The 27,580-nt window shown below is 48.1% G+C and overlaps 3 protein-coding genes across 9 annotated transcripts in view; all 3 read right to left on the reverse strand.

Moving 5' to 3' along the window:
- Positions 1 to 6,303, reverse strand: part of TAF1 (TATA-box binding protein associated factor 1) — a 29,727-nt gene extending 23,424 nt beyond the window's left edge. For 2 of the 4 annotated variants that reach the window (XM_064669646.1, XM_064669648.1), the window contains exons 1-7: positions 6,149 to 6,303; positions 5,054 to 5,171; positions 4,384 to 4,500; positions 3,527 to 3,646; positions 2,850 to 2,923; positions 681 to 899; positions 25 to 243 (exon numbers count right to left, since the gene is read on the reverse strand). In XM_064669646.1, coding sequence (XP_064525716.1) covers positions 25 to 243; positions 681 to 899; positions 2,850 to 2,923; positions 3,527 to 3,646; positions 4,384 to 4,500; positions 5,054 to 5,171; positions 6,149 to 6,274 — 993 coding nt within the window. In that variant the 5' untranslated portion in view covers positions 6,275 to 6,303. Of the gene's footprint in view, positions 1 to 24; positions 244 to 680; positions 900 to 2,849; positions 3,092 to 3,526; positions 3,647 to 4,383; positions 4,501 to 5,053; positions 5,172 to 6,148 lie in introns of all 4 variants that reach the window. The other 2 variants (XM_064669644.1, XM_064669647.1) reach the window with 1 other exon arrangement.
- A 235-nt stretch (positions 6,304 to 6,538) lies between these two features.
- On the reverse strand, positions 6,539 to 20,214 carry LOC135421335 (rho-related GTP-binding protein RhoG-like). Of its 3 annotated transcripts, none has more exons than XM_064669683.1 (4): positions 20,123 to 20,214; positions 17,857 to 17,940; positions 16,674 to 16,729; positions 6,539 to 10,850 (listed from the first exon to the last, which is right to left on the reverse strand). In XM_064669683.1, exon 4 carries the CDS (start codon positions 10,827 to 10,829, stop codon positions 10,254 to 10,256), a length of 576 nt encoding a protein of 191 aa, XP_064525753.1. In that variant the 5' UTR covers positions 10,830 to 10,850; positions 16,674 to 16,729; positions 17,857 to 17,940; positions 20,123 to 20,214; the 3' UTR covers positions 6,539 to 10,253. The 3 variants fall into 3 exon arrangements, with proteins under 3 accessions (XP_064525753.1, XP_064525754.1, XP_064525755.1); XM_064669684.1 differs by lacking the exon at positions 20,123 to 20,214 and adding an exon at positions 19,376 to 19,929; XM_064669685.1 differs by lacking the exon at positions 16,674 to 16,729.
- Positions 20,215 to 21,604: 1,390 nt separating this feature from the next.
- Positions 21,605 to 27,231, reverse strand: ITGB1BP2 (integrin subunit beta 1 binding protein 2). 2 transcript variants are annotated; one of them, XM_064669673.1, is made up of 11 exons: positions 26,761 to 27,229; positions 26,497 to 26,546; positions 26,342 to 26,398; positions 25,604 to 25,752; positions 25,357 to 25,469; positions 25,057 to 25,115; positions 24,126 to 24,196; positions 23,799 to 23,901; positions 23,271 to 23,390; positions 22,760 to 22,822; positions 21,605 to 22,014 (listed from the first exon to the last, which is right to left on the reverse strand). In XM_064669673.1, exons 1-11 carry the CDS (start codon positions 26,822 to 26,824, stop codon positions 21,763 to 21,765), a joined length of 1,101 nt encoding a protein of 366 aa, XP_064525743.1. In that variant the 5' UTR covers positions 26,825 to 27,229; the 3' UTR covers positions 21,605 to 21,762. The 2 variants fall into 2 exon arrangements, with proteins under 2 accessions (XP_064525743.1, XP_064525745.1); XM_064669675.1 differs by lacking the exon at positions 23,271 to 23,390 and having other exon boundaries at positions 26,761 to 27,231.
- Between the last annotated feature and the right edge of the window lie 349 nt (positions 27,232 to 27,580).

Consider the following 27,580-nt stretch of genomic DNA (forward strand, 5'->3'; position numbering starts at 1 on the left):
ACACCCCCACAGTTCCCCTCTCACCCCCTCATCTGTGTGTCCTTTAACCTCCTGCTCGCTCTTCTCTTTCAGCTTGAAACCATAATCAAATCCACTGCCATCTTCAGGGATGCCCAGCATGTCATACCAGAGCTGTGCTGGGCCATAACGCCACTCTGCCACCTTGGGCTTTGTGTCTGTCACTTTGTCTATGTCACCAGTCGACTGGGAAAACTTGGACTCCACAGGTGCCATCATGGTAATCTGGAGCACAGCAAAGGGGGGAATGGTTACACGGATGCTCTATCTAAGTGTCAGTAAGAGGCTTCTTCCTTCCAAGTTTCCCAGCTTTATCCTCGTAGAAGAAAAGCATTTCTAAGAAGTTCTTTGCCATACTTACTATCTGCCTTAAGAATGTTCTGCAATTAGACTTCCAAGAACACAGAGATTTCTTCTTGACACAAAGAGGATAAGCTCTCCTATCGATCCTGTACCACGGATGCAGCCTTCTCAGTAAGAAGCAACCACCTGAAGCCACTGACTAGTTTTTGGAGAAGAGTTGCTGCACAGCTGGAATACAAGCCAACTCTGTTCTCCAGTTTTGTTCTGAGGGAACAGCTCTTTCCTCTACAAGCCGCTGTCCAATCCACCACTACCCCCAGCACTAGCTGGTGACCCTCTCTAAGTCTCAGATATCCCACCTCATCATCTGAAAGGCACTGCTCAGGAGGGGGAGGAGCAGCAAACTCATACTCCCAGGGAGATTTTCCTTCCACTCCACTCTCAACCACAACTTCACCCTCCTGTATCTGCACTTCTTGTGCCAACTCCCGATGCTTCTTCTTGCGTTTCCTCCGGGCGCTCCTCCAGACCGACGGGACGTTCTTTCCGGGGCCAAAGAGACGCAGGAAACGCAGCACCTAAATCAGGAAAAAACAAGAGAATTAGAGGGAAATAAAAAAAGACACTGTCTGCCTTGCCCTCCCCTGAAAAACAGTAATGAAAGAGAGCACTCTGAAATTCAGAAGCTTGGCCTGTACTGCAATCCCAGTTCCCAGTGCAATCAACAGTCTCCTGGTTACACTTGGGGAAAAAAAATTTCTGATCTGTTTGATGGAACCTCCATTTTCAAATGGATTTATTCTTAATTTCAAACGCAAAGAAACTTGGAGAGAAGAAAGACTGCCTTTACATAGTGGGCATGTGGTTAGATACCACCTGGAAATAATTGATTTTCATTTTGAACAACCCACAATCTTCAGAAAGACAGATGGAGGTTGGAGAAGAGTTGATAAAATTATTAGCAAGAGAGACAAGCTAAAAGAGAGTTATATAAATTAGAGATTTCTTAAGAAAACAGATAAATAATAGAGTTCAGAAATAATACCCTTATTTTTATTTCATAATATATCACAATGTAGTTCCCCTATACTGCATTCCTCCAAAACCTGCACTAATGACAATGACGAACTTCCTCTTGTGTTCCTTCTATGGTTATGATTGTTGGTTTTAAAGCACTTACAAGTTTTTTAGTCTAAGCTCTCTTGTAAAGAGGAAAAGCATTATTCTGTAACTGACATTTAGGAAACAGGAATTAGAACCAAAGACTTTTACAGAGTCATCCTATTGATATTCCCTGTTTATCTGTTACACTGATCCCCAAAGGAAATAATGTTTATATGACCACTCCACCCATCTCTGCCTACATTCATGTTATCCTTCTTCCCAAAACTCCCCCAGATTAATTCTGAACCCTTTGTCCAGTGTCAATGACCTTTCACGAAGGGCAAAGGTCTCAGACATAATTAAGCTGTTAATAGTTTAATGAAACACAAAAGTCTGCCTCTGCACGTGCTACTTTAAGGGGTTTTCTCAAGAAAAACAATGCTACATTAGCATGCACATCGACCCACCCCCACAGCAAAATCTACAGGGTTTTAGGCTTTGCCAGCTCTCATGCTCATTAAATAATTAGGAAAAGTGCTCAGCATTAACTGCTTGCACTGATTTCTGCACCCACTGGGCACATTCAGCACTGAAGCAGTCTGACATTACAGGTTGAGCATCAAAGAAATGAACACAACTGCTACAAAATATAACAGCACAGGAAACATCAAGTTTGCAAAAGCCAAGAGAAGGGAAACTCCTGCGCTGGAGCCTCACCTGACATTTAATTATGCAAATTGTTCAGCTCCTCACACAAGGACACACGTAGAACCAAGTTATCCTTGGTCACAACCATCTGTTTGGCAGCTATAAGCTCATCTTTATCCACCCTCTCCTCCTACCTTTCCTCTCCTCTTCACAGCTTTAAAACTTTCAAATTAATTACTGAAATACGTTGACTACATTTTCTATTTGTGAGCACTTAGGAAAGTCTTGTAATGAATATGCTTTGTGCAAAACCCAAGCACTCTTTCACCCAACTTGCTATTGAGCTGATTTCTGATTTATATTCTGAGAAGTTTTGAGGTAAAAATTAAATAAATTATACAGATCACAAAATGCTTCAGGAAAAGCACACCAAGTTCAGGAGAGAAGCAGCAAATATTTGCCAGAAAAGCCAGAAAGCAGACAGATTAGCACTGTTTTTAATCATCTGGCAAAATATCAAATCAACAGGCCTGTGGTCCTACAGAACAGCAAAACATTCACGCCTTGATTTTACAGGGTGCTTTTTAAGAGGTTCCTGCAAATGGCAGGAAAAGTATTAAATATTAAGCAATCTGGAAGCAACAGCACACAGAAACTAAAGGAAGTATTGAGTGAGCAAGAATATGTGATGACTTAGTACATACCCTTAGTACTGTACAATTCATATTTAGAGGTCTTACATGACACACATCTCTTCCACGTATCTCTTACAATACCTTGCCTGGTCGAAATTCTGGGAAGAGCTCTGTAACACTTGGCAACTGTTTGGTAGCATCTCGCTGCATGATTCCTGCAAGAGGAAGTGTGAGTTTGCCTTCCTTGGATTCTGCCTGCCTGGCTTCTTGAGGTCCCATCTCTGACTCAGAATCAGAGCTGCTGCTGAAATCCACCTTGTCGGAGGCAGCAGAGGAAGGAGCAATGATGGAGGGCAAAATGATACCGTCTCCATCTTCTGATACTACAATAGAACAAGCACCTTATAAACAAACAGGTCTCCTCCCTCTCCCCTAGCATAACCCCATAAAGCCACATCTACTGTTTATACCAACTTATGCAAAAGTTAAGCCTTTGCAGACGTTATCAGTACCATTCTGGTTTAACCTTTCATTTTATCCTAAGCGTTCCAGGTGCATTTCCCAGCCACAACTGAGAGGATGAGATAAAAAAGCAGTTTCATGGTCAATATTGGTATTTCAACAATACAAAACTTCACCCTACATTTCAGACAACCCTGTAACATCACAGCTCAGGACAAACACTCACCTTCAGGCGCAGTCTGCAGACGGGGCTGGGATGACGTGTGGTCCCTGCTGCAGAACGAGCTGCAGCACAGCAGCCTTTGCCTCCTTCAGACACTCACATTGCTAGAGAGAAGAAGAAAGTCCTCACTCACCAGTGGCAGCTGCATCCTTTTCATCTTCTTTTTTTCCAGGTACTGGAGGCGGTGGCGGCGGTGGCATCAGCTTGGAATCGATATCTTCACAGTCAGCATCGTAATCATCCTCATCTTCATCTAATCAGGGAGGAGACAGGACTACTTATTAAGCAGATAATAAAAGGAAACCAGGCACCCTTTCCACTTATGGTATCTCAAACTTGCCCCAACCTGATGGCAAAGACACCATTCTTATCTTGCAACTAGATGCAAAACTCTTACCAGTTCAGCTCCCTGCACAAGCTCGTTTGCAAGATGAAAGTTTAAGAAACAGTGAGAAGGAGGGAAAAAGATAAACTGACATAAAGATGACTGAAGCACTTAAAATGTATGTATATTCTGCTATCACCTCCTTTTGTTCACACTCTGCAGAGCAAATAAAGCTATTACAGAAGAAAAATGTGGTCAAAAAGTCCCAATCACCTATGTGTCCCTAACCACAATATGTCATCATAAAGATTAAGGGTAAGGCAGCTTTAAGGAATATACAAAGATTTAGCTTTTGCACCATGTTTCTGAAAGTCTGTTCCAGGCCAGATAGAGATACCTGGGACCAACAAAAGAACCAAAGTGCCTTCTGCAGAAAGTCAACTCAGAAAAAAAAAAAAAAAGAAGAGTAAAGCAAGAGAAAGAAATTGAGGTGACTCTCTTAGGAAGCAGGACCATATTTCTATCTTTGAGTAGCTCCAAGAGGCACTAGACCTCCTGCATAAACATAAGAACACAGTTTAAAGAAATATGAGCAGATATTAGGTATTCTCTGCAGGGGATAACACCTCCTAGAGGTAGAGCTGTCATGCTGATCCCCTCTTTACCTGGCCTTCGAGCTGGCTGCAGGCTGCCCATCGCCTGCTTGTACCGGCGGCTCTCATCCTCTGCCACCTCAGTGATGTCTGAGTAATCAACAGCATCTTCCGTGCTCTTGACCCAGCCTAGGGAGAAGAGAAACCTCATCACACAAAACTTCACCCTAATATATATTACTAACTGCAGACTTCACTAAGTACATATGGATCCTTTCCTCTGCTTCCTTTACTGAGAGGAATGAAAAAATTCGGTCTCCCACCAGAGTACCTTCCCCCTCGTTCTAACCAAAACTCCCATAGCTTTGAACTTCCCCTAAGGATTGGAAAGCAGACAACTTTAGCACAAGGAAAACCCATCACTCAGTGAAACTGCTCAGATGTTCTTAAAAAAAGAGACATTATATCACTGTATCAAACAGGCTTCTCTAATACAGGGGCAAACACAGACTTACTTGTGAAGGAGGAGAGACAAGTAAAAAACTTACAAAAATTAAAGAAAACAAGTGTAAAATTGATCAGGAGATACCATAACATTTAGTTTGACAAGCAGAAGGTAAGGCCTTTGACAGAGGCCCTCTGACCAGGTAACACCATGATATTCCCTGCAGACCCTGATGAGCCGGGTGCATTTTCTTCTCTCCAGCAAGAGCTCTTTACCCCAGGTACCCCAGTGCCAAACCTTCCTCATCCAGGTGTGCTCCCTCGCTCTCCGGGCTCTCCTCCTCGCTGGCTGTGATCTCAGTGATCAGGTTGCCCAGTCCCAGCACGCCCAGCCCAGCCAAGTGCTTCTTGGATTCCTGGGGAGACCAGAGCTGGGAGGCTCCAGCAGCCAAGGCCAGGCCAGCCCCGTGATTGCCAGCTGGGTCCAATCCCGGAGCCCACCCCAAACACCACAGGACACTCTGGGACACCCCGAGCACCCCAGTACAGCCTAAGCACCCTGAGTCATCCTGGTACATCCCGGATCACTCCAAGCACCCCGGCACACCCAGATATACCCCGAACACCCAACTACAGCCTGAGCACCCCAGCACATACCAGGTCACCCCAAACATCCCAGTACATCCTGGGTTACCCCAGGCATCCCAGAACACCCTGGGTCACTCCAGTTCATCTCAGTGCACCTCGAGCAGCCCAGGTCTCCCCGGTACAACCCAGTTCACCCCAGTACATCCCAGATCATCCTGAGCACCCTGGAGCACCCTGGGTCACCCCTGTTCATCCCGGTACACCCCAGGTCATCCCAGTACACCCCGGTGCACCACAAGGTCCCCAGTACGCCACAGGTCACCCCAGTACATCCCAGTTCACCCCAGTACATCCCAGGTCACCTCGAGCACCCCAGTACACCCCAAATCATCCCTGTACATCCCAGCTCACTCTAGTACATTCCAGGTCACCCCTAACACCCCAGTACACCTTGGGTCACCCCATTTCACCCTGGTACATTCCGGGTCGCTCTGCTACCTCCTGGTGCACCTTGAGCACCCCAGTACACCTCGGGTCATTCCGATACATCCCAGGGCACCCCGAGCACCCCAGTACACCCCGGTAAATCCCAGGGCACCCTGAGCACCCCAGTAACACCCCAAGTACCCCAGTACATCCCAGGGCACCTCGAGCACCCCAGTACACCCCAGTACACCCTGGTACATCCCAGGGCACTCCGAGCACCCCAGTACACCCCGGTACATCCCAGGGCACCCCGGCACATCCCAGGGCACCCCGGCTCACCCCGGCTGACGCCCGTCCCCCCGCGGCGACACGGCCCTACCTTGTCGAGGACACTGTCCCCTTCCAGCTGCCCCGCCTCGTTGATGTTGCCGAAGAGGAACCCGGCCAGGGAGAAGGGTTCGGCGCGGCCGCCGTCCGCATCCTCCTCGCTCTCCGAGTCCGACATCGCGGCGCCGACCCGGACACGGAAGCGGGGCCGGGGCGGGACCGGGGCTGGACCTGACACCGCCCTGGGAACGGCCCCGCCCCGGGAACGGCCCCGCCCGCAGCGCCCCCGCGCGGCCCCGCCGGGAACCGCGGGCGCTCCGCCCTTCCCAAAAATTCCTTCTTTATGGCCTTTTGGGAACCGGCTTTCCGCAGGAAAGAGCTGCCTTTTAGCATAGGTGCGGTACGGAACGGCAGGGCGAGTTAATGCGACAAGCCACGGAGGTGGGGGGAAAGGTTTATTGCAGTGCATAATTTAAAAGTGAAGAGGGGAGAAAAAAAAAATCCTTTAAAACTGTTAGAGTGATACAAGTTATTTTATCGTATAAAATCAAGTCGCCAGTGTACGTATCAGTGCCACACTTCAGAGTCTTGGGCTCCCGCTGGTGGCGGGTGGTCCTTGCCGCCCACCCAGGGACCCCGGTGAGATCCATCCTCTTCTCCAGGTCAGCCCAAGCAGCACCAAGGTTTCTACAGAGTGAGGTTTAGCACTTCAGAACAAAGCATGGTGAGGCTCTTCTAGCTTAAAACTCATAGAAATAGCTACAGCTGTAAACCAAAGAAAGCACTTCCACATCTAAGCACACCTCGTAACATCCTTTGGACACAGAATTCCTGAACTGCTCGGCTTCAGCTATATTTAAAAAAAAACAAACAAGTACTTCAGAAATCATCCACAAACTGAAAGATTAAAACCTGTCTCTTCACAGTGAGTCTCTTCTGTGAATTAAGATATACACACTGCATCTCTACTCAGTAACAAACTGAAGGATCTTGAACAGTTTGGGAAACCCACACAGCTTAACCGGATTTTCTGATCTCCCAAAACAAGACAAAATCCAGCCATGGGATGATGCAAAGTCTGTATTTGTCAACGGAAGAAAAATAAAACATGGGAGAAACAGAACTGATTGTAGACTGAAGCATTGGACTACTTACAATAAAATGCACCAAAAATTGTTTGGGGGGGGGGAAGGCAGGAAGATCAGAAATGGAGAATGCCCACTGAATGGAGAAGCTCACTGGATTCCTGAGCTCCTGAAGCTCATCCTCAGGAAAAGCAGAGGCTGGAAGAAACCAGCTGTCAGCCAGGACTGTTACTCCTGGCAGGAAGTGACAGAAATACAAAGCATCTAAATAAGCAGGTACTCCAAAGCCAGTAAAAACCTTTTGATGGTGTTCAAAGTTCACTCTCTGCTCATTTTCATGACTACCGTGTTATTCTCCTCAGTACTGTTGTGCAATCCATTTACTAAGTAATCTAAATGGGCATAAAGTGTTCTGGCATAATGCAATCAATAATGCAACCGATTCAAATAAATTGATTAAGCAGTTGAATTTTATCTCGCCATACTCTTTTCCAGTTCACACCAGGATGGCTGATTGTGAGCCTACAGAAACAGGGGGGCAAGGGTTGTGCAATAATACTTTCTCACAAGATTTCTTCTCCACAAAACTCTTGTAATCCAGTTAGGAACAACCACAAAAGACACAGAACTAAAAGATTTCAGTATGTAAAAAAGTAAAAACTTTTTAAAACAGTAGTAGCCTCAGTACAAAACTGCAAATATATGTAGCAAAAAAAAAAAAAAGTAGACTTTTAATTTCAATAACAGGCACCTCTTAAGACTAGTTCAAACATGTCACAGACTTTTTTTTTAAAGTACATCTCTGAATAAAGCAAAGGTTAAGGGCTTGCACCACGATAACTAGACAGTTGATTTAGGTCTGACCAACATTAAAACAAACCATGTGCACTGGCTTAAATAAATACATTTTAAACATGGTAAAGTCTATTTACTCAGTTACTGAAATTTACCTACAGAAAATAATCTTGAATTACAAGGCACAGAGTTAATTGCTGCCTGCAAGCCCAGCCCACACTAAAGGCCTACAGCTAAAGCAAAGGCAGAATGTGGTAAGTAGAGGTTATCTCACAGAATACTCTATACCCTCACAGCCTTCAGGGCACTGTGGCAGGAAACACATCTGGAACAGCACTTTCTCTACAAGTGCAAAAGATGCAAAGACACTCCAGGCAATGGCACTTGGTGAAGAAAAATATGCAGAGTCTGTAGGGCTTCTGCAAACATCCCACAGAACGGGGGTTTTGGTACTGCCTGAGCTCAGGCAATGTTTGGAACTCGGTGTTGGTTCACTAACCACAGGTACCAGTATTTGGATTAACTGCAATTTATAATCAATGGCTAAAGCAGTACCAGAGTGAGCATATGTCAGATAAACAAGAACTGCAGTTAGCGTCAGCATCAGCTACACCAGCTGAAGAAAGGCACATCCTCTTCAAAGAGTGGAATAAGGGCGCAAATAAAAACATTTCTATCCACCTGGTATTTTTGCCAGCATCAGATAAAGCAAGCTCAAATTAACACAAGATCCCTAACAACCTTGTGGATGTATTTTCTGTTATCCTGCTAAAACGAGGCACTTTTTTTTCTGACCAGGGTATACACCAGTGCAGTTTTGCATGTGTGGGAATCACAAGAAAGCAAGTTCTGAATGACCAATTGAGGCTGCAGCCAGACAAAGACAGCACTGTCAACTTCAGACAACAAAGCCCAGTCCAGCACCACTGGTTTCACACAAAGTATCTTTGAAGCATGCTGCTTTCATACCATCGAGCTGGAAGGTTAAGTCTAAGGAAGGTTTCATGCGCTCACTCCTCAGCTGGTCCCGGAACCACACATAAAGAACAGTGCACATCCTGAAAATAAAAGCCAGCTGCCACTTACTAGAGCTGCTGAAGAAAGTTAAAAAGTATGTAAATAGAACTTCAGTTAAAAGAGTTCATAAAAACTGAGCATCCAGTAGAGAGGAAAAAAAAAACTGCCCAGGTAATCCTATCCAGTGACTGGCTAACCATTACAGATTGAACTGACAACAGGAAGAAACTTGGGCTCCTGTAATCAGAACCTCCAAAATTTCTGTCAGTGTTCTCACAGAAAAAAAACAACACAGGAATTTGCCATAAAAATCTCAGGTGGTGGCCCCAAGAACGTTAAGAAGTGAAGCAATTAATTCCTCAAGAGCTGCTTTCAAGTCTCTGGGATTCATCAGAGAGATTACATTGAAAATCTCATTTTGAGAAGTGTCATCCCAAATATCTCAGTCATCCCGGGAAGGTAACTGTTAAAACTTTATTCTCAGGGTGCAATGTCTCTTTGGACAGTGAAATAAAATCTCAGTTTAGAAGCTTATGGAAGACTTGCATCTAAACTACTCTACCACTTCTCCAACTCAAAACTATGAAAATCACTCGTTTGAGTGATTCATCATTTTTCTAAGTTCCTTACATTAGGAAAAATCAGCTCCTGCTTCTGTTAATAAAATCATTGCAGGTATTCCCTGGGTCTTGCTCATTGCATTAATCGTGCCTTACACTAACTCTTCATATAAATGATCACAGTTCATTATAAGGTGAATCTCAGTAATATTTCAGGCATTTTTGCAAGTAAACAAATTGTTTTCAAGCTTTAAATTGATAAAACAACCGGCCTTCTGTTTGTAAAACAAATTCAATCAGTAAATAAAGGATGGGAAAAGCAGCAGCTAGACTTTAAGCGGGGTTATCAGAATTGGTGCTTTTCAGCAAACCTAGTAACTGATGGCTATCTAGTAAAGAAGTGGCTTCAAAGGAGTCTCCTCTTTTATTTTCCTCCACTAAAATAAGGACAGAACCCAGGTGATCCCTGGAGAAGCTGCTGGAGATTGGAACTTTAGAAATAAAGTAGATATTTGACCTCTCTGTTGGAAAAAAAAACCTGTTCTGTTTCAGTTTCCCTGAAGCAGTAAGACTGCAAGAATATTCATTGTATAACCGATTTCTGCTTAGAGCTGTTAGTGCAAGATGCAAATCTTCAATTTAACTCATTAGAAAGCCCTCCAAGATTCTAGTCAACAGCAACATCCATCACCCAAGGTGACTACAATAAGACACATTTTCTTGTGTTCTTCTTCGTCACAGGATACAGAACTGCACGGACAGCTTCAGCAAACACCTCCCGAACGCCCTCCTGATTCAATGCTGAGCACTCCAAATATTTGACTGCTCCAATTTGTTTAGCCAGTGAAGTCCCCTGCTGCGGGGTGGTGGGAGCCAAGCTCTGCTCTTTCAACTTTTTAACTGTTTCCAGGTCATTTCTCAAGTCTCTCTTCGTGCCCACTAGAAGAATGGGGACATTTGGACAGTGGTGAGAAACTTCGGGATGCCATTTGTGCCTCACGTTTGCATAGGAAGAGGGGCTGCCAATGGAGAAGCAGATGATGAAGACGTTGGTTTGAGGGTAGGAGAGCGTGCGCAGGCGGTCGTACTCCTCCTGGCCTGCAGTGTCCCAGAGATTCAGGCTGACTGTCCGGCCATCCACAGTCATCTGGGCACTGTAGTTGTCAAACACAGTCGGGATGTACTCCTCTGGGAAGGCATTGGTGGTGTAGCTGATGAGGAGACAAGTTTTTCCCACAGCGCCGTCTCCGACCACCACGCACTTTATAGTCTGCATCCTTCACCCAGAAACAAAGTCCTGCACAAAGCAAGAAAAGGAGTCAGGAAAAGCAGGCTCAACGATGGCCATTTTAAAGATAAGCTTTAGCAAGTGTTTTTAATATAGCTAACAATTTCTTATCACAGCTTGACACACATTCAGTGTCTCGAGCCATTCTAAAGAGCTCCCGGGGCTAGGAAGACAATAGTGAAATGGAGATGCAAAGAGTTGAGAGCTAAGTGACAACTGGCTGCATTCCAACCATGTAAGTACAAATTAGCCAAATTCCCACAGTCTTGCCTTACTGCCAGACTGTTTCCCACAGGCAAAAGGACAAGCCCTTAGAGGCACCTGCAAGTGGAAAGGGATCGTGACCTCAGAACCAGTAACAAGATACTCTGTCCTTTTAGGTTCACACATACACCTCTGTACACACACACTCTCCAAGATTCACACTTCTTGCCTACATAGTCCATTGCCTAAACAGTTTACCACAAAGAAAGATCCAAAAGTTATATACTAAACCAAGATATTCATTGCTGGGCTGCACTGCAACTGTTTACTATAATAATTCACTATACTCAGATCAATCAGACCTCAAGAAACTGCATTACTTAGAGGACACCAGATAAAAGGTTCAGAAAGCAGCATATTCAAGAAAAGCTGTTCTTTGAAATATAACTAGCCATAGTACCCAGATTAGACTACATAAAGAATTTTTCTAAAGAAGCCAAGAACAGATTACTCTCACTAATCAGTGACAGAACAAGCAGAACTTAATAGGCTTGAGCTACTTGGTGTCCTCTATAAATAATGAGCATGAGAAAAGTATATGCTGTAAAAAATAGCATTCCTAGACAAACTAGGGAATTGTTACACAGGAGATACCTGACACTTTAAGGTTTCCCTTATCCCTTTCCTGCTATATGAAGATTAGATTTGATAATCTAAGTGCTATAGTCTGAAACACAATTAATTTTAAACTACATTTGAAAATAGCATGGAACTGCAAGCAGTCATTTGTTGTACGTTGGAGCTTCCACAGCCAGTCTGAACAAGAAGGAACTTGCCTCTGCCTTCTCACCCAAATGCCTTTGAGGGACTATCAGAATCCTCAACTTGCAACCAGCAGCAAATACACTGTTTCAAACAGAAGAAAATAGTGGGAAGAACTTTTTAGCAGGGCCTGTTACAGTAGGACAAGGGGTAATGGTTTTAAACTAAGAAAAGGTTGATTTAGATTAGATATAAGGTAGAAGTTATTCACAATGAGGGTGGTAAAACACTGGCACAGGTTGCCCAGAGAAACTATGGATGCCCCATCCCTGGAAACCTTCAAGGCCAGGCTGGATGGGGCTCTGAGCAACCTGATGTAGTTGAAGATGTCCCTGCTCATTGCAGGGAGTTGGACTAGATGGCCTATAAAGGTTCCTCTCCCAAACTAAACTATTCTGATTGCATATTCCAGAAGGATCTCAGTTCCAACACCATCAAAGAATAAAAGGGAATATTGGAAAATCAGCAAGTGAAGTAAGTCACTTATAACAGTCATGAAACCCCCTCCCTCCAACTTCCTCTTAAGACCATCCAAACAAATCAACAACTCATTATCATTCAAGTCTCAGCTTTGTCCTTTCAAACATAGTCTTTATCTGTCTCCACATACTGCTGTGTTCCCACTGGGAGCACACAGGATTCTGCTGGACTGAGTGAAAATGGGACTACCTGAAGCTTTGGCACAAAGCTGCAACAGGCAACCACTGTGGTCACTACAACACACAGTGCTTAGGGAAGGATCAGTGTGTGTGCACAGGCACTGCTGAAAACCAACCAGTGGTGGGAAGCAGTGCAGAAACCCAGCAGGACATTGGAGGGGAAAAATTTGGAGGGAAACAAAAATGCAGAAGCAGACTATCCCTTTTGAAAATGGCAGGAGCTAGATTTCTAAAACAGCATGAATCACCTGAAATGAAACCTGGCAAGTGCTTTTGAGCTTTGGCAGAAAAGCATACATACGAGTTTCTTCGCAGATCAAAAAAATCAGTCGTCCCATTTCAGGGCTCCAGTCAAATGTAAAGAGAGATATGTATGGAACTGCATAAAGGTAATCACTAAAATGAAGAACAGCACTGAGCAGCAAAAGCTGAGGGCAGGACTGAATATATTATTCCAGAACAGTTGCACTAAGAATGGAATTTACAGAACTAGAGGGAAAAAAAGAAAAAAAAACAAAGGGGGGGGAAAATACAAAAAAAACCCAAAACCACCAAACAAGGAAGTTGTGCCAAATTAAAACTTGCATTTTGCAAACCTCAAGGTTGAAGCCCATTTTAATATTAAATTATTTAAAACATTACAAATTAAACACTTTTGACATTATATTATTAATCAAGATTGAACACTATTAATGGCAGCACACAACAGTATTTCTGAACACAAAGGGCCTGAGTGCTACAAGCAAAAAGTGACAGAAGGGCAGACGTACTTTAACACTGTAACACTGTTCTACCTGATGATGCAACAGCGACTCCGTGTAGGGCAGATCACAGTCTGCCTTGAGACACTGCCACACTCCCTCCATCTGCCTCCGGGAGTTTCCAAACCCTCTTTCCCCTTCCCACCCGGTAGCACAGCACCTCCTCAGCTGTGATCACACACCGAAGAAGGTTGAGGAGTTGAACTACTTATTAAACTGGATGAAACCACAATCAATTGTGAAGGTACCACCAAGCCAGTGGCAGCAGATGGTGGGAATGAATCACCACATGCTGCTGCTGCTGCCCAAGTCCCTGGACTGCAGCACACAGAGCAGGTTTTAAAGCTTACTCCTGCACTGACATCAAACCACTGAAGTGCCAGAACATGCTCTGCCAGAACCCTTAGTGGTGACCAACACCACTGCTCCCAGAGCAAAGGCTTTTTGCCCAAATGAATTATCTGTGCAACAGACGATTCATTTTGATCAGTCCGTAACAAGTGACATCACAGGGATGGCAGGACTAAGTCAGCTGGACACATGCAACAAAAAATTCAACTCTAGCAACAAGAGTCCCATGAAGAACAAAAAAACACAAAGCCTTTTATACGCCCAACTCCTAGTTTCTAAAGTAAACAAGTTGCAAAGACTTGTAAACAGATCTCTCCTTAGAACACAAACCAAAAGCTCCCCCAAGGGCTTGCACCTCTTACATCTCTAAGCACTTCTGTCCAGAGCTTTCCACAGAATGACAGGGTATCCCCAAACTGCATCCAGCCTGAACACAACAGGCACTGTCTGGAGGGTCATCACACCAGCACTGCCAGGCAGTACAGGCATTTTATGAACTGATAAATTACAAAGTTACAAGTACCCCAGACCACCAGCAGTTAACACAATCTGATTTAAAAAATGTCTCATGAAAGTGTGTTACCCAAAGATTACTTTGTTGGGGCTTTACTTAAGAGGTTATTACAGATTTCAATTTGGAAATTGGTAATAATGTAACAAAAAGGCCTGGAATATAAATGCTCTTTCACACAACTAATACCTGGAATTACCCCACTAAGGCTGGGATTTTAGAAGAGCAGCATTTGCAGTAGGAAATAACCCCATGCAAACACGCCAAAGCATCAGGCAAAGTATTAACTACACAAACACAACTAAAGAGCTTGTAGGCTTTTAAGTGTATTTCTCTGAAAGGCTCCTTTAAAGTAGGTTGCTTTAGCTGAAAGGAATCACGTGTGGCATATGCAATACAGAAAAACAAACACGCACCAGAACACACAATATTTGTACTGAAACACAAAACTTAGATAAATCAATCAAAAAATAATGAGTAGAAAGAAGATACTACACTCCAGAAACCTGTATGTTGTGAGCAGGTGTAGTTTGGTAAAAGATTTACACATGGAAGACAGAGATCTTTTTAATATAAGTCACAACCAAGAAAACTAATATTACCTCCATCAGGCCTTTTCTATTAAATCCAGGTACTGCTTTCTTCAAAATATATGAAGTCTCAATTTAGTTTCTCTTGTAAACAATCTGTTTAGCAAGAAAACTCTCCCAAGACTGTAAAAATCTGGGGTTCAAATTTGCATGGCACCCTTCAAGCTGGCACTGCATGCTATCTAAATATAAATATATACTGAAAAAAACCCCATCATCCAAAAACAAAATTACCAACAAACATTAACAAGAGCAGGAAAATTGGTTTAGGGTTTGTTTGGGGTTCTTCTGGTGACCTTCTAACGAATTTTTGGGGAAATTTTAGAAAGAAAAACTCCACATACAATAAGTAACAAGAACTGAAAAAGAGTAAAATACAGATTAGCACGTCAACACATCAAAAAAAAAAATACTTAAGAATTTAGAAACAGAAAGCTGGGCACAAGCTTCAAAGCCAAGTTTAAAGGTTATGCAACAAGAGAAGCAAGTGAATGGAAAATCCAAAGTCGTGAGAGGTAATCTGGGTTCTTAGTCCTGCCAGAGAAAGTACTTTTATTACAGCTAAGGTTCTAGCAGCTACAGCATAATGGGAATAATTTTCAAATTAAATAATTAATTAAAAGAAAAAAAAAAAAACAAAACCAAATCACCCCACACAGAAGTGTTGTGCAAAAATATGCAGATGAGAGTTATTTCTATCTTGTCCATCAGTGCCTTTGAATTAGAAAACTGGCATTCCCTGTTTGAGTTAGTTTCCTTCTCAGAAGATGCTGCAAAGTCTGACTTCACTGCCTGCACACCTGGCACTTCCTCTGGAATGTGCAAGATTTCAACTGGCGTGTCAAGACATCATCTGGAGAGCTGCTCCTGTTCTGACCTAATTAAGTCTTTTCTGGTATCATTAACGTGGACAGCTTGCTCTCCTAACACCCAGGTGAATATTTGTTGGGGAAATTCACGATTTGGATCCCACTCCCCCTCCCCACAAAGCCATCACAAGTGAAACCACAGAAAAACTTCACGTTGCATCACAATTTTTTTGTGGGAGAGAAAAAAACTTCTCGATCTTCCCCTCAACACTTCTGAAGGAAAGTTCCCTGCATGCTCAGAGAAGGGGGAATACAGTGACAGAAAACAGAGAGGAAACAGTAACCCAAGTTCTTCTCTAGCTCTCTAGATTTATGCTTTTTATACTTCCTGCACTTCTAAAAACTCTTGGCAGAGAAACTACTTCTTAGCAGGATTTGTCTCTGCCCTTGCTATGCTAACACCAAATGCCTCTTTGTTAGCTGGATTTTAGCTTTGATACTGTTCTTTGATAAACTCACTTTCACTGAGTTTGCCAGGTCTTCCCTATCTCTCTTTACAGTTTGGATACGGCCCCGTTTTGGCCAAAACTGAGCCAAAAACACACCGGGAGTTCAGCTGAAATCAGCTGTACTGATCTGTGTCGTTCTGCTCAGCCACCACATTTGATCAAGCCCTCCCCTGGATCAGACATTTGCTCCTGTCTTACCAGGGGCAAGCAGAAGTTAGGAAAAATAAACGACTTAATTGCTTATCTTTCAGTAACAAAAACTAGATCAGAGACGATTCACTGTCCACCTGAAACATGAAGTCAGGCAGAAACTTTCAACAAAGAATTGGGTGGATAAGGCAGCTCCAAGTGTATCACACCACCCTCACCCACGCAAAGGAGTTAATTCACATGTGCAGCTTACCCACCAAGACTAAAAGGGAAGAAAAAGGGGCTCTCAGCAATTTAATCAAGACTCTGTTACTATTCCACAACAGCTCAGCTTACTCGCCATTGTTTTAGGCAAGTGCCAAAGGAATGGACAAGTGCCAGACTTTTAGAATGCATGCCAAGAAGGAGTAAAAAAAGTTAAATAGGAGACCTCATCCCTAATATCCTTCAGCAAGGAATGACCTACTTGGACTCCCCAGCGCCTCTCAAAGTTTTCACACCACTTTCTGTCCTGCCATTTACCTGCAAGAGAAACAAAACATTCAGCAACAACCTGAATGGCAGCAGAGGGGGGAAAAAAATCAACAAGCCAAGGCAGATTTCAGCAGCACAGCGGGAACTGTGCACTCCACCACCCAAGCTCCACACAAACAACAGAATGGAGGAGACTCATTTTCTGCAGAGCTCTCTGCCTGGAAATTCAGCTTCCAGGCACATGTCACTGATGCCTTACACCAGTGCAGTTCTCACTGGTTGTTCCTTCAGTGCCAATGCTACAAAGCCCTTACACCTCTTGACGCAGAAAGTTGTTTCAAAGAAATAAAAGAAACCGCTCAAAACCTTTCAAATAATATTTTTAAAACCTCTACCCCTGTCAAATTAGGTTGAAATTGGTTTACGGATTTAAAGATTTTTTTTTTTTTCCAGGGATGAAACACAGATAAGCTTTACCATGTAAGCCATGTTTCTTAGGGAACTACAGTGAAAACAAAGTGGTCTGCATGAGGTATTTGGGCACCTCAACAACACAAACCTCAGTGCAACAACACTCTTACTACAGGCACTCATACTCCAAATTTTATAGGAGAGCAATAATATTAGTGACTAAATATCAAATACCTTAAATTCTATGAATCTAAGATTATATTTAATGGATAATTAATATTTTAAAAGAGGTTTAGGTCATGAAACAGCTGCACAGTTGATGAAACAACACTGCAACAAGGTACAGCTGCACAGTCACAGGAGCTAAAAACCAAGACTTCAGCAAGTATCTGAAATCCCCGGTGTAGGAATGTGACATGTATCCTGCCATAAGCAAAAGCCCCGAGTATTAAACTTGGTTTTCCTCCTGCCACCCACAGAATCATGGATTCATCCAGGCAGGGACCCTTCACAGTTTATCTGAGCACAAGTGACCCCGACGAGCTCCAGTGGCCAGAACAGCAAAGGTGTCAGAACAGGAGCCAGGACTGCAGGGTTCTGTGCCCACATCCACTGCTTGTCTGCTGGGTGACATAAGCAACTTGCACAGGTCCTGGGGATCACAGTCAGTTCATCAAAAGTTAGTGACACAATGTCCTTTCTACCTTCTGTAGATTCTGACCCGGCCTCAGTCGTTACTGTGGGCTAAAACAAACAAACAGTACCTCAGGCATAAGGCTTTGTGAAGAGATGTATTAAGCAGCTCATTGCAGGATGACTGATAAATCCAGTTTAAGCATCCTCAATTCCTATTTGAGGTGGAAAGAAAGAAAACTGTTAGTCTGTCTCCCTATCATGTTTTGTCACCTGGCATTTGCTGGCACTCTGGGTTGTAACAAAGCCACTCTTGTATCCAAAGGGCAATGTTACACACCAGGAAAATCTAAGCTTCTTTCCTTGAGAAAAAAAAAGCCCCAACACACTTTTCATTGGGTTGGGTTTCTTTGATTTCTCCTCCTCCACCCGAAACCTTCACTGGGGGAGGGGTGTGTTAAAAAAGACACAAACAAAAAAATAAACAAATAAAACAAACAAAACCCAACAAAACCCACAAAAAAACCAAACAAAACCAAACAACACCCCAAACAAAAACAAAATACAAAACACACAAAACAAAACGGGGAAAAAAACCAAACAAAATCAACCCAAAACAAACAAAAATGCACTTGCTTAATCAATAACAGTTTTCAAAAGTGTCTTTAAAGAGTTTTGGTGTGATTAAGATCAGAGTTAACACATGCACTCATTGTGGTTATCATCATGGCTTGTGCGCTACAATACTGCAATTTTTGCCAAGTCTCATTTGCATCATGTATTGCAGTTCTAAAATGTGAGCAAAAGTTAAGGAGTTTCTCAGCAGTCTGACAGATTTACACATTACAGGCACGTACAGCAAAGCAAAAAAATATTCCCTGTAAAGGCATGACACCAAATTGAGTGAAAACACTGTGGACTGCAAAAGAATCACAGCCTCACCACGTAAGCAAATCAAACTGCACATTCAATTTCCTCCTACTAATTGCAAACTGCATATTTATTATTTTTCCAAGATCTCTGTAAAATTCCTCCATAGAAGAACATTCAAAAGCGGGTTTTTTTTTTAATGGAAATAGCAAGCTAAAATACCAAATATGTCTCATAATCTTAAATTCCCTATAGGAAAATTGTTGTGCAGCTGAACAGCAGCAAACTGGCCCTAAACCGTGCCTTTGAGCGATGTACTTTACATCTCACACGGAAGGGAACGTGAGCTTTTGAAAATCAAAAAATAAGCTTGGGGCAAAGAGCTTAATGATGCTGCAGAAGGAGTACTGCACTCCAGCACAGGACACATGTTGCAAGTATGGGGTACACATAAAGAACGCTTAAATTAAAGTACCCAAAGCTTTTTTCATAACTCAGATTATGATGGGCATCACAAGTGTTTATGAAGAGTAAACACATAGTGATTACTCACTGGTTCTTAAAAAAAAAAAAGGACCAAAAGGGACAAAAAAAAAAAAAAAAAAAAACCAACAAACAAACAGAAAGAGAGGAGTTCAGAACAAATAAAAAGTAGCATTGCTTCTTGGGGTTTGAGGTTAAGCAGGAATTCCTCGGTGCAGGTTGTTATAAAAACTGAAAGTTCATAGGACTTCAGAGGAGAACCATTAAGCTGATTGAGGCTGCTAAATGAGACAATACCTGTGACTCCTGACATCCTCCAAAATATTTCAGGTGGCTACTTTGCCCTGCTCTTCCCGAGACAGCAATTTGTTTTTAGAAGGCAGATCAAATGCGACTCTTCTTATATCCCTCCCAGAAAAATCCACTCTCGGCAGTGAAAGAAGAGACCTTTCCGGAGGCAAACTCATCCCGTGCCAACTTTTTATGACACTCGCCGGGAGCAGAGGTCGCCTTAAGCCTGCGGCGGAGCTCCCGATAGGGATGAGCATCAGCCCGGCGCTGGAGCAGCGCGGCCCAACCTCCGCTCCCCGCGGAACGGGCAAAACCACGACCGGTCACGGGGCCGCTCCCCGAGAAACGGCACCGGAGGAGGGCTTGCTTAAAAACCCCTCCCCGGCTTCTCCGGGCCCCCCGACGAGCACATCCAGCGCCCGGCGAGCGGACGCGCATCTCCCCTCCCAACACCCCCGGGCACCACCAGGCCACGCGGCCGGGGCGCGATGCCCCCGGTGCTCCCGAGCTCGCCCTTCCCGGCGGGGCAGGTGCCGCAATCCGCCTCCCCCCCCGGCGAAGGGACCCGCGGTGGCCCCGGGGCCGCCGCCCCGCGCTGACAGCGGGGCCGGACGCGGAGGATGTTCCGGCACCGCCGGGCGGGAACACGCGCGCGGGGCCCGCCGGGGCCGCTCCCCCGCCGCGCCCTCCGCTCCCCACGGAGGCTCCCCGGGCCCCGCCGCCCGCTCGCCCCGCTCCTCGGCCCGCTCTCACCTCCGGGCGGTGCCGGCGGCCACCGCCGCTGCCCCGGCTGCCCGCGGACCCTCGACCCGGCCGCGCCCCGCGCCCGCCGCGCGCACGCGCCCTCCGCGCCCTGCGCGGCCCCGCGGGCACCGCCAGGGGGAGCCAGAGTGGGAACGGCACCGGCACCGCCCGGACACGGGACAGCGACCCGGGACAGCCCGGACCCGGCACCGCCCGGACCCGGCACCGCCCGGACACGGGACAGCGACCCGGCACAGCCCGGACCCGGCACCGCCCGGACCCGGCACCGCCCGGACACGGGACAGCGACCCGGCACAGTCCGCCCCCAGCCCGGCCCCTGGACAGTCCCACCCCGGTCCCGACCCCGGCCCCGGTGATGGGCCAATGCTCCCGTACACCCCCGCCCTCCGCCCCCTTGCGCGCCGCGCGCAGCATCTGCCGTTAATTTCTGATTCTGCATTCATTCCAGTATAGCTAGGATCTGGTTTTGAATTTCTTAAGTTGATTCGCTTTAATCTCCACGAGCAGGAATAGGAAATAAGAGCACGCGTCTCTGTGTGTGCACAGTCACAGAATCACAGAAACAGCCGGGTTGGAAAAGACCTCTGAGATAGTCGAGTCCAACCTTTGACCCAACACCACCCTGTCAACCAGACCATGGCACTAAGTGCCACCTCCAGTCTCTTCTTAAAACCTCCAGGGGCGGTGACTCCACCACCTCCCTGGGCAGCCCATTCCAATGTCTGCTCATTGTCTCTGTAAAGAACAACGAATATACATCACGCATCCTCAACAAGAATAATTCTTTCCTTAAAAAGAATTGTAAAACTCAGTGATAGCTTTTGCTTTCTCTACACAAGACTATACAATGTGCGGCTGATACCTTTGGGTCTTTATGCGTGGATGCTCGGGTGCAGGCGGCACGCGGCTTGCACCGCCTCCCTCCCCCGTTCCCGGCGCTGTTTCGCAGCCCGGCTCCCGCGGAGATCCCCCGCCCCCGCACCCTCCGCCTGTCCCGTGCCGCGGGCGGTATCGCCCTCCGCCGCCCCGGGCGCTGTCACGCCTGTGACGGGCTTTGCAGGAACGCCACGGCTCCGCTGGAACCGCAGGCAGCGATGGCATCTCCCCTGTGTCCACAGTCACCAGCGCCCTCCCAAAGACCCCCAAGGCCCGGCTCCCTTCCCCACCGCCGGTCGAGGGAGAGGCAGGGCAGTCGCACCCAGCAAATCCCGGGACTTGGCACCCCCAGAAGCGCCAGGGTCAGGCAGGATGCCGGGCTGTGAGCACCCCCAGGAATGCCAGCATCAGGCAGGATGCCCAGCTCTGAGCACCCAGGCCCCAGGGACACCTGGCCCAGGCTGCCTGAGGTGCAGAGAGGGGAGCTCCTTCTGTTGTCCTGCCCCAGCCAGACATGGGAGAGGAAGTGGCAGAAGGCAGGGTTTGGCCCGCTGACGTTTCTTAAGCGCCTGTCAGGGATTTCAGAGTACAACCTTTGCTCTGGGTGTTTATTACTTGTTCCTTCTGACCAGGGGAGAGGGCACGCTGCAGCCTGCACACGGTCCAGGGTTAGGTCTGCTCCTCTGGAGGCAGTGTCAAGGTCACCAGCAGCTCAGGAACCAGCACTGCTCAGCTGCTGAAGCACTGGACTGTCAGCTGCTCGGTGTTCCCATCTCCAGCTCTTCATATTCCTCCTCCGACCAGCTCAAGCTGTCATCAGAGTCCTCCTCCTGCACTGCCCCAGGCTCTTGTGCGTTGGCAGCCTCCTTCTCCTGCTCACCACAGGGCTGCAACTTGCTTTGGGGGAGCTCCAGCCTGGCCCAGGAGCCAGGGCTGGCTTTGCAAAGCGTGATCTCCACCTTGGTTGGGACCATGCTCACAAAGCTCTTCTGTATTTCGATGGTCTAGAGAGAGGGAAAGGTGCAGTGAGCGGGGCAGGGGAGGGCAGGCAGCACATGCCTATCTTTCCCCATAGTGGCAGAGCCCTGCCAGAGGAGAAATCTCTCCCTGTGTGCTGGGAGAAACCTGGGCTGCAGCTGAGCTCAGCTTCCCGTTGCTGTGTCTGAGCAGCACCACAGTGCTGGTACAGAGCTCAGGAGGGCTCAGCTCACCACAGTCACATGCGCAGCTGCGGCACAGCCTCTCCCCAGAAGCGAGCTGTGCTCAGACACAGCCATACCCACACCTGTCAGCCCTCTGCTGCCTGCAGGCACAGGCAGCACGCACCAGAAATACAGACAAGAAATGCACATGCAAATTCCTGTCTCACTGCTCCTCCCCAGCCAGCAAGCAGCTGAAAAATCAGTCTCTCCCCTCTCGCCGCTGCCTGCCTGCAACTCACAGCAGGGTTGCAGGGGGAGAGGGGGATCTGCTGGGCCAAAGAGCATTTAGGGTAGCCTGAGACCAAGCCCAGAACACCTATAGAGCTGGCAGTGACCTCCAGCTCTGATCTTAGTCCAGGATTGATCAGTGCAGCCACCTCAGCCTCCCCACAACCCTTAAAGCATTTCCTAGCAGAGGTGGCTATAAATGCCCATACCTGGGCAACCCAGCCCAGGACCAAGAGCAAGCCCAGGCTGCCTCAAAGCCTTGCAGCCCAGCCCCGTGCAGACTGCTGGAATAGGGAAATCAAAATAAACAGGATCTTACCCCCCAGAGCTCCAGTTCTGCCCGGAAAATCTTATTCCCTTCAAAGATGACATGAGCCTCAAGCTGAAACATCAACAGAAAATGATCTGAGTGGGTAGCACAGCACTGCCAGAGCTCTTCCCCCAGACAGTGTAGCCTCCTTCAGCACCATAATGCATCCCATATCCTGAGTCCAGTGTGATGGCCTGGTGATCCCCTCAGCACCTGGCAACATTTCACTCCCTTCAGAGCATGCCAGGTTCACCTCTGTCACAGGTTGGGTGATTCAAGGCCAGCAAAGCCACCCAGTGAGGCTGAAAGCCAGAGCTGCCAGGCAGATGCTGCTGCAGCAGTAAAGCCACCAGGCTCTCAGTTCAGGGACAGCAGGTCGGCTGGCAGTGCCAACCCTGCCTGTAGTAAGTCCAACAGGCCATCAAGGAGCACCGGGCCCCTGGCTGGCTCCTGGCTCACCAGAATCGGGTGGTGCCATGGAAAGACACTCCCCCACCCCAGCTCTGCTGGCCCCACTCACCACAGTGCGATTGGCTTTGACGCTGCTGAGGGCAGGCAGGGGGTTCTTGGCATAGACCGTGACCACCACCTGGCTGCTGGTTTGGTGCCAGTCCTGCCGGCACAGCACCGCCTTCTTGTCCTGCCGAGGAGAGGAGCCCATCACGGCACGGCTGGAGCTCAGGCACACCCCAAACAGAGGGGATGTCCCTGCTCCTTTGCACATCTCCTCCAGGTTGAGGTTGGCATCAGCTGAGCAAGACCCAACCCTGCCTTTCGTGCAGGTTTTTGAGGGAAGGTGGTTCATGCATAGGTGGACAGCCCCTGCCAGGCTGTCCCATGCAACATGGGACATCTGTGCTGTGCTTAGGGTTGATCCAGGACTTGTTAAGATCAGAGACATCCCCTTCTTGTTCCAGAGTCACTCTAGAACAAGCTCGTAAGTGCTGTGTGCAATCAGGAAACTCAATCTGGAGGGCACTGCAGGGGCTGTTGCTGTTGAGGGAAAGCCTCAAACCAAATTCAGTTTTCTGCAGTTCTCTGTCCTTACCCCCTTCTCTGTCCAGCAGTGGCACCCTCTGCTGCAGCCTGGCTGGTCCATGAAGGCACTGAAGTCCGTTGTTTTGATTCCACAGCAGCTCCAGTACTTCATCCTGAGGAGACCAGGGTGACCTGAGTGGGGAGTGCACACAGGAGCAGGACCGGGGACCACAGTGTGGTGTGAATGGAGAGGGTCTTGTAACCAACAGCTCCTCCTGCCCCCTGTCATCACCCACAACTGCCCTGGCTGCGCTGCTGAGGCCACACAACCTTGCAGTGCAACACTTTCAGCCCTCAGCAGGGTGAGTTTGCCCTCTGGCAAAGGGTTATTTCTTACCCCTCATGGAAGACAGGAACGCCAGGATGGAACGTACAAACCTCTGTGTTACTCTCCGGGCCCTGGTAGATCTGTGGAGGGAGAAGCAGAGGACAGTTCTGTCTGTGCCTGTGGCACAGCATGACATGGCACAGCCAGGTGTTCACTCATTGATGCCCATACACACAGAGGGCACAGCACAATGCCCAACATCACCCTTTTGCCAGGCCCAGCATCTGTGAAGACTTACTCTGGGACTACACTCAGCCAGCAGCCCAGCACTGATCCCTGCTCCCTGCTGGCAGGGCAGCCACCCTGGCTTTCCTGGGACAACAGTGTCACTCCCATGACCCTGGCAGCAGCCCTTCTGTTGACCCTCTCCCAAACGAGCCAGCTCCCAGCCCGGGGCTGGTTTGGACATCCCAAGAACTCACTGTGTGGACAATGGCAAAGGGCCATTTGTCCATCCTGTCCTTTCCCCTCCTTCCCAGAGCATGTCAGTCTCATGTCCTCATCTACCTCCTGCCTTTCACTCCCTGCTTGCTCCAGCTCTGCTGCTTCCCAAGCATTCCAGCCCTCCCACCCCTCCCTCGAGGCAGGCAGTGCTACACGAGGCAGCCTTGGGGCAAGACACAAAGTGGGCTGTGCAGCATTAATTAAATGCATTTTACTTACACGCCCAATCCTGACTTTGTGCTGTATTTCACTGCAAGCAATGGGCAGCAGTGAAACACGAGTGTACCACCAATCTGGAATGTAGGAATGTGGCTGGGAGGTGACAGAGGCAGCCACTGCAAGGACGGGATGAGCCTATGGAGCAGATGGGCACTGCCACCTCCCACCTGCCTGACCCCCTGCCCTGCACCCAGATGGTGTCATCTGGGTGATGAGCCCCGTGATGCTCCTGGTCATGGGGAAAGGAGAGCAAAGCAGGGACCCTGCGGGCACTCACCGCCTTGCAGGCTGCGTTCTTGCACCTGGTGCCAGCTGTCACCTGGGCAGCCGCCTCCCCTGCAAGAGCAGCACAGCTTCACACACACACCACACTCACCTGCCCCCTGATCCCCCCTCAGCCCCGTGCTCAGCTCCCCACCGAGCACAGCCCACTGCAGTGCCCCCCCAGGGCCCAGCTCTGCGGGTTTGCAGGTGGCTGAACACGCAGCACCCGCGGCCCAGCACTGAACCCATCAGGCAAAACCCCCACTGAGCTCGCCATGTGCAACCCCACTGCCATCCAACAGCTCATCACTACCTGTGCCACTGCTCTCCAGGGTCTTGTCCTTGGAGGACAGGTTCAGTTTCTCCAGTGCTTGCTCCAGAGACCTGGATACTTTAATGGGCAGCAGTTGTCTTGGCTCATCAGAGCTGGGAAACAGCAGCAGCAAAGGCTGAGTATTTGGGGTTTTTTTACAATTTAAGTGTTGTTGCCTCTCCTGAGGAAGCAGCAGGGCAGGACACATGCAGAAGCTTTACAACGCTGTAAGCTGAGCCTATCTCACCTTGGTCTTTCCCGCAGCATCTTCTCAGCTGATTTTGGTCCTTGAAAGATGAGCTCCTTTGCTGGCTTGGCCTTCGGCTCATCTGAGGTCTCCCCTTGGCTGGAAGGCTCAGGGGGCTTCTCCTTGCTGTGAAACCCCTTTGTGCATCCCTGAACATCAGAGGCAAGCCTGATGACTGCTTTGTACTCCCAAACATGGTGGCTGCTCCCAAACCCTGCGAGTTTCCACTCTCTGGGGGCTCTGTGTCCTGCAGGGATGGGCTCTGACCCTACACCAGGGCAGGAGCTGTGTCCATGGGAATTCTCGGGGGCAAGACGGTGTGGCAGCCTCTCTGGGGCCATGGTAGGCAGGTCTCAGCCCTGCTGCACCCCAGTGTGGCAGCTGAATGGCAGCAGGAGTCTCCTCCATGTTCCCAGGCCTCTGGTGCCTCCTCACTCCCCCAGGACCACACAGACATTCTCAGCTGTGCTGATGCTTTGGGCATTTATGTTCCTCCTACAGGATCCTGGTGGGGGATACCAGCCCCTTCCAGCACCCTTCTGCAGGACAACCTTCCCTGCACTTTGGGAGCAGCACCCTTGCTTGCAGGCTCCTTGGAAGCAGATAGGAAATCCCTGGCTGGCAGGGCAAAAGGGGTAGCCTTGGTAGAGGATGGGGATGGGATAGGACAGGGCAGGGGCCAGGAGGAGAGGATGGAGGAAGAGCATTTGGGTGCATTTGGGCTGGTGGGTCGCTCACCTTTATGGAGAGGAACTCAGAGAAGTCTGTTGTGCGTTTCTTGCAGCAAGACCAGCCCTAGGCAGCAGGAGATGACAAGCTGGTCAGGTGTGGGCAACCCTGCTGGGCACAAGGTCAGCCCCTGCAGCTGCAGCCCCTGCTCCAGTCCCACTCACCTTCAGGGCATCGTGGAAGATGGGGACACCTGGGTGATACAGGCAGGAGTCTGAAAAGGGAAAACCAGGCAAAAGCTTTCAGGGGAAGCGATCCTGCCCACGAGCCACCCGTGACAGCCGGCAGGTCCAGAGCCAGCTCCTGCCATGTGGGCTCCTTGTGCTGGGCTTGGCAGCTCCAGCTGCAGCATGGCAGCCAGGGCCACACACTGGGAAAGCAGCACACATTCCCACTCCCCCTGGTGCAGGGCACATGGGCCCACTCACCCTCGGTGTTGTGCTCAGGATCAAACCTCTGCCCGCAGCCCTTGTTGTAGCACAGCAAAGCCATTGCCCGGGAGAACTCACGGCGTCCTTCACTCCTTCCACAGAAATCCCACCAGGCTCATCCCTGCCTGTGATCCCTCCTCTGCTTCCCCACAGTTTCCAGCCCAGGCTCCAGGAGGTGGCTTTGCCTATCTTTGGAGGCAGCCGTGGGAGGTGGCTGGTAACCGGAGAGCAGGCTAAAGATGGACAGAGCAGCTGATGGGGCTTGGTGCCTCTGTTATCTCGAAAGGCATTTCTGTCCTGGCCCTGTGCCCAGCAGAGGGAATGGGCACTGCAGGGTGGCCTGGGGTGTGCAGAGGTCCTCCCAGTGTCTGTCATCCTGCTGGCATCCCTTGTGGAGGCATCAGCACCACCCCACTCACACACACGGCTCCTCTGGACCGACTGCGCTCAGTTTCTTCAGCATTTATAGAAGTAGCTGAAAGTTTCCTGAAACAGATGGGAAGAGAATTCCTGGAGTCACAGGGCAAAATGTGTGCTGATCTCCCCCGGCCCCAAAAGGCACAACCACCTGCTAAGCAGAGGCACCAGCAGACCAAGGCTGTGTGAAGATATCCTTCGATGTGGGGTCTTGTGTAGCCCAGGTGTAACAGAGTAGTCAAGGGAAGGTTCTTGGCCAGGCGTGAGAAGTAGGACACAGTGATTTTATGGGTGATTATGGTGAGATCTATTGCTGATACAATATCTAAATATTGCCAATGCAGTATCTAAATAACAGTTCTAACATCTGTTACAAAATATAGTATATACAGGAGTGGTC

The sequence above is a fragment of the Pseudopipra pipra genome, chromosome 13, assembly GCF_036250125.1.
Source record: "Pseudopipra pipra isolate bDixPip1 chromosome 13, bDixPip1.hap1, whole genome shotgun sequence".
NCBI lineage: Eukaryota > Metazoa > Chordata > Aves > Passeriformes > Pipridae > Pseudopipra > Pseudopipra pipra.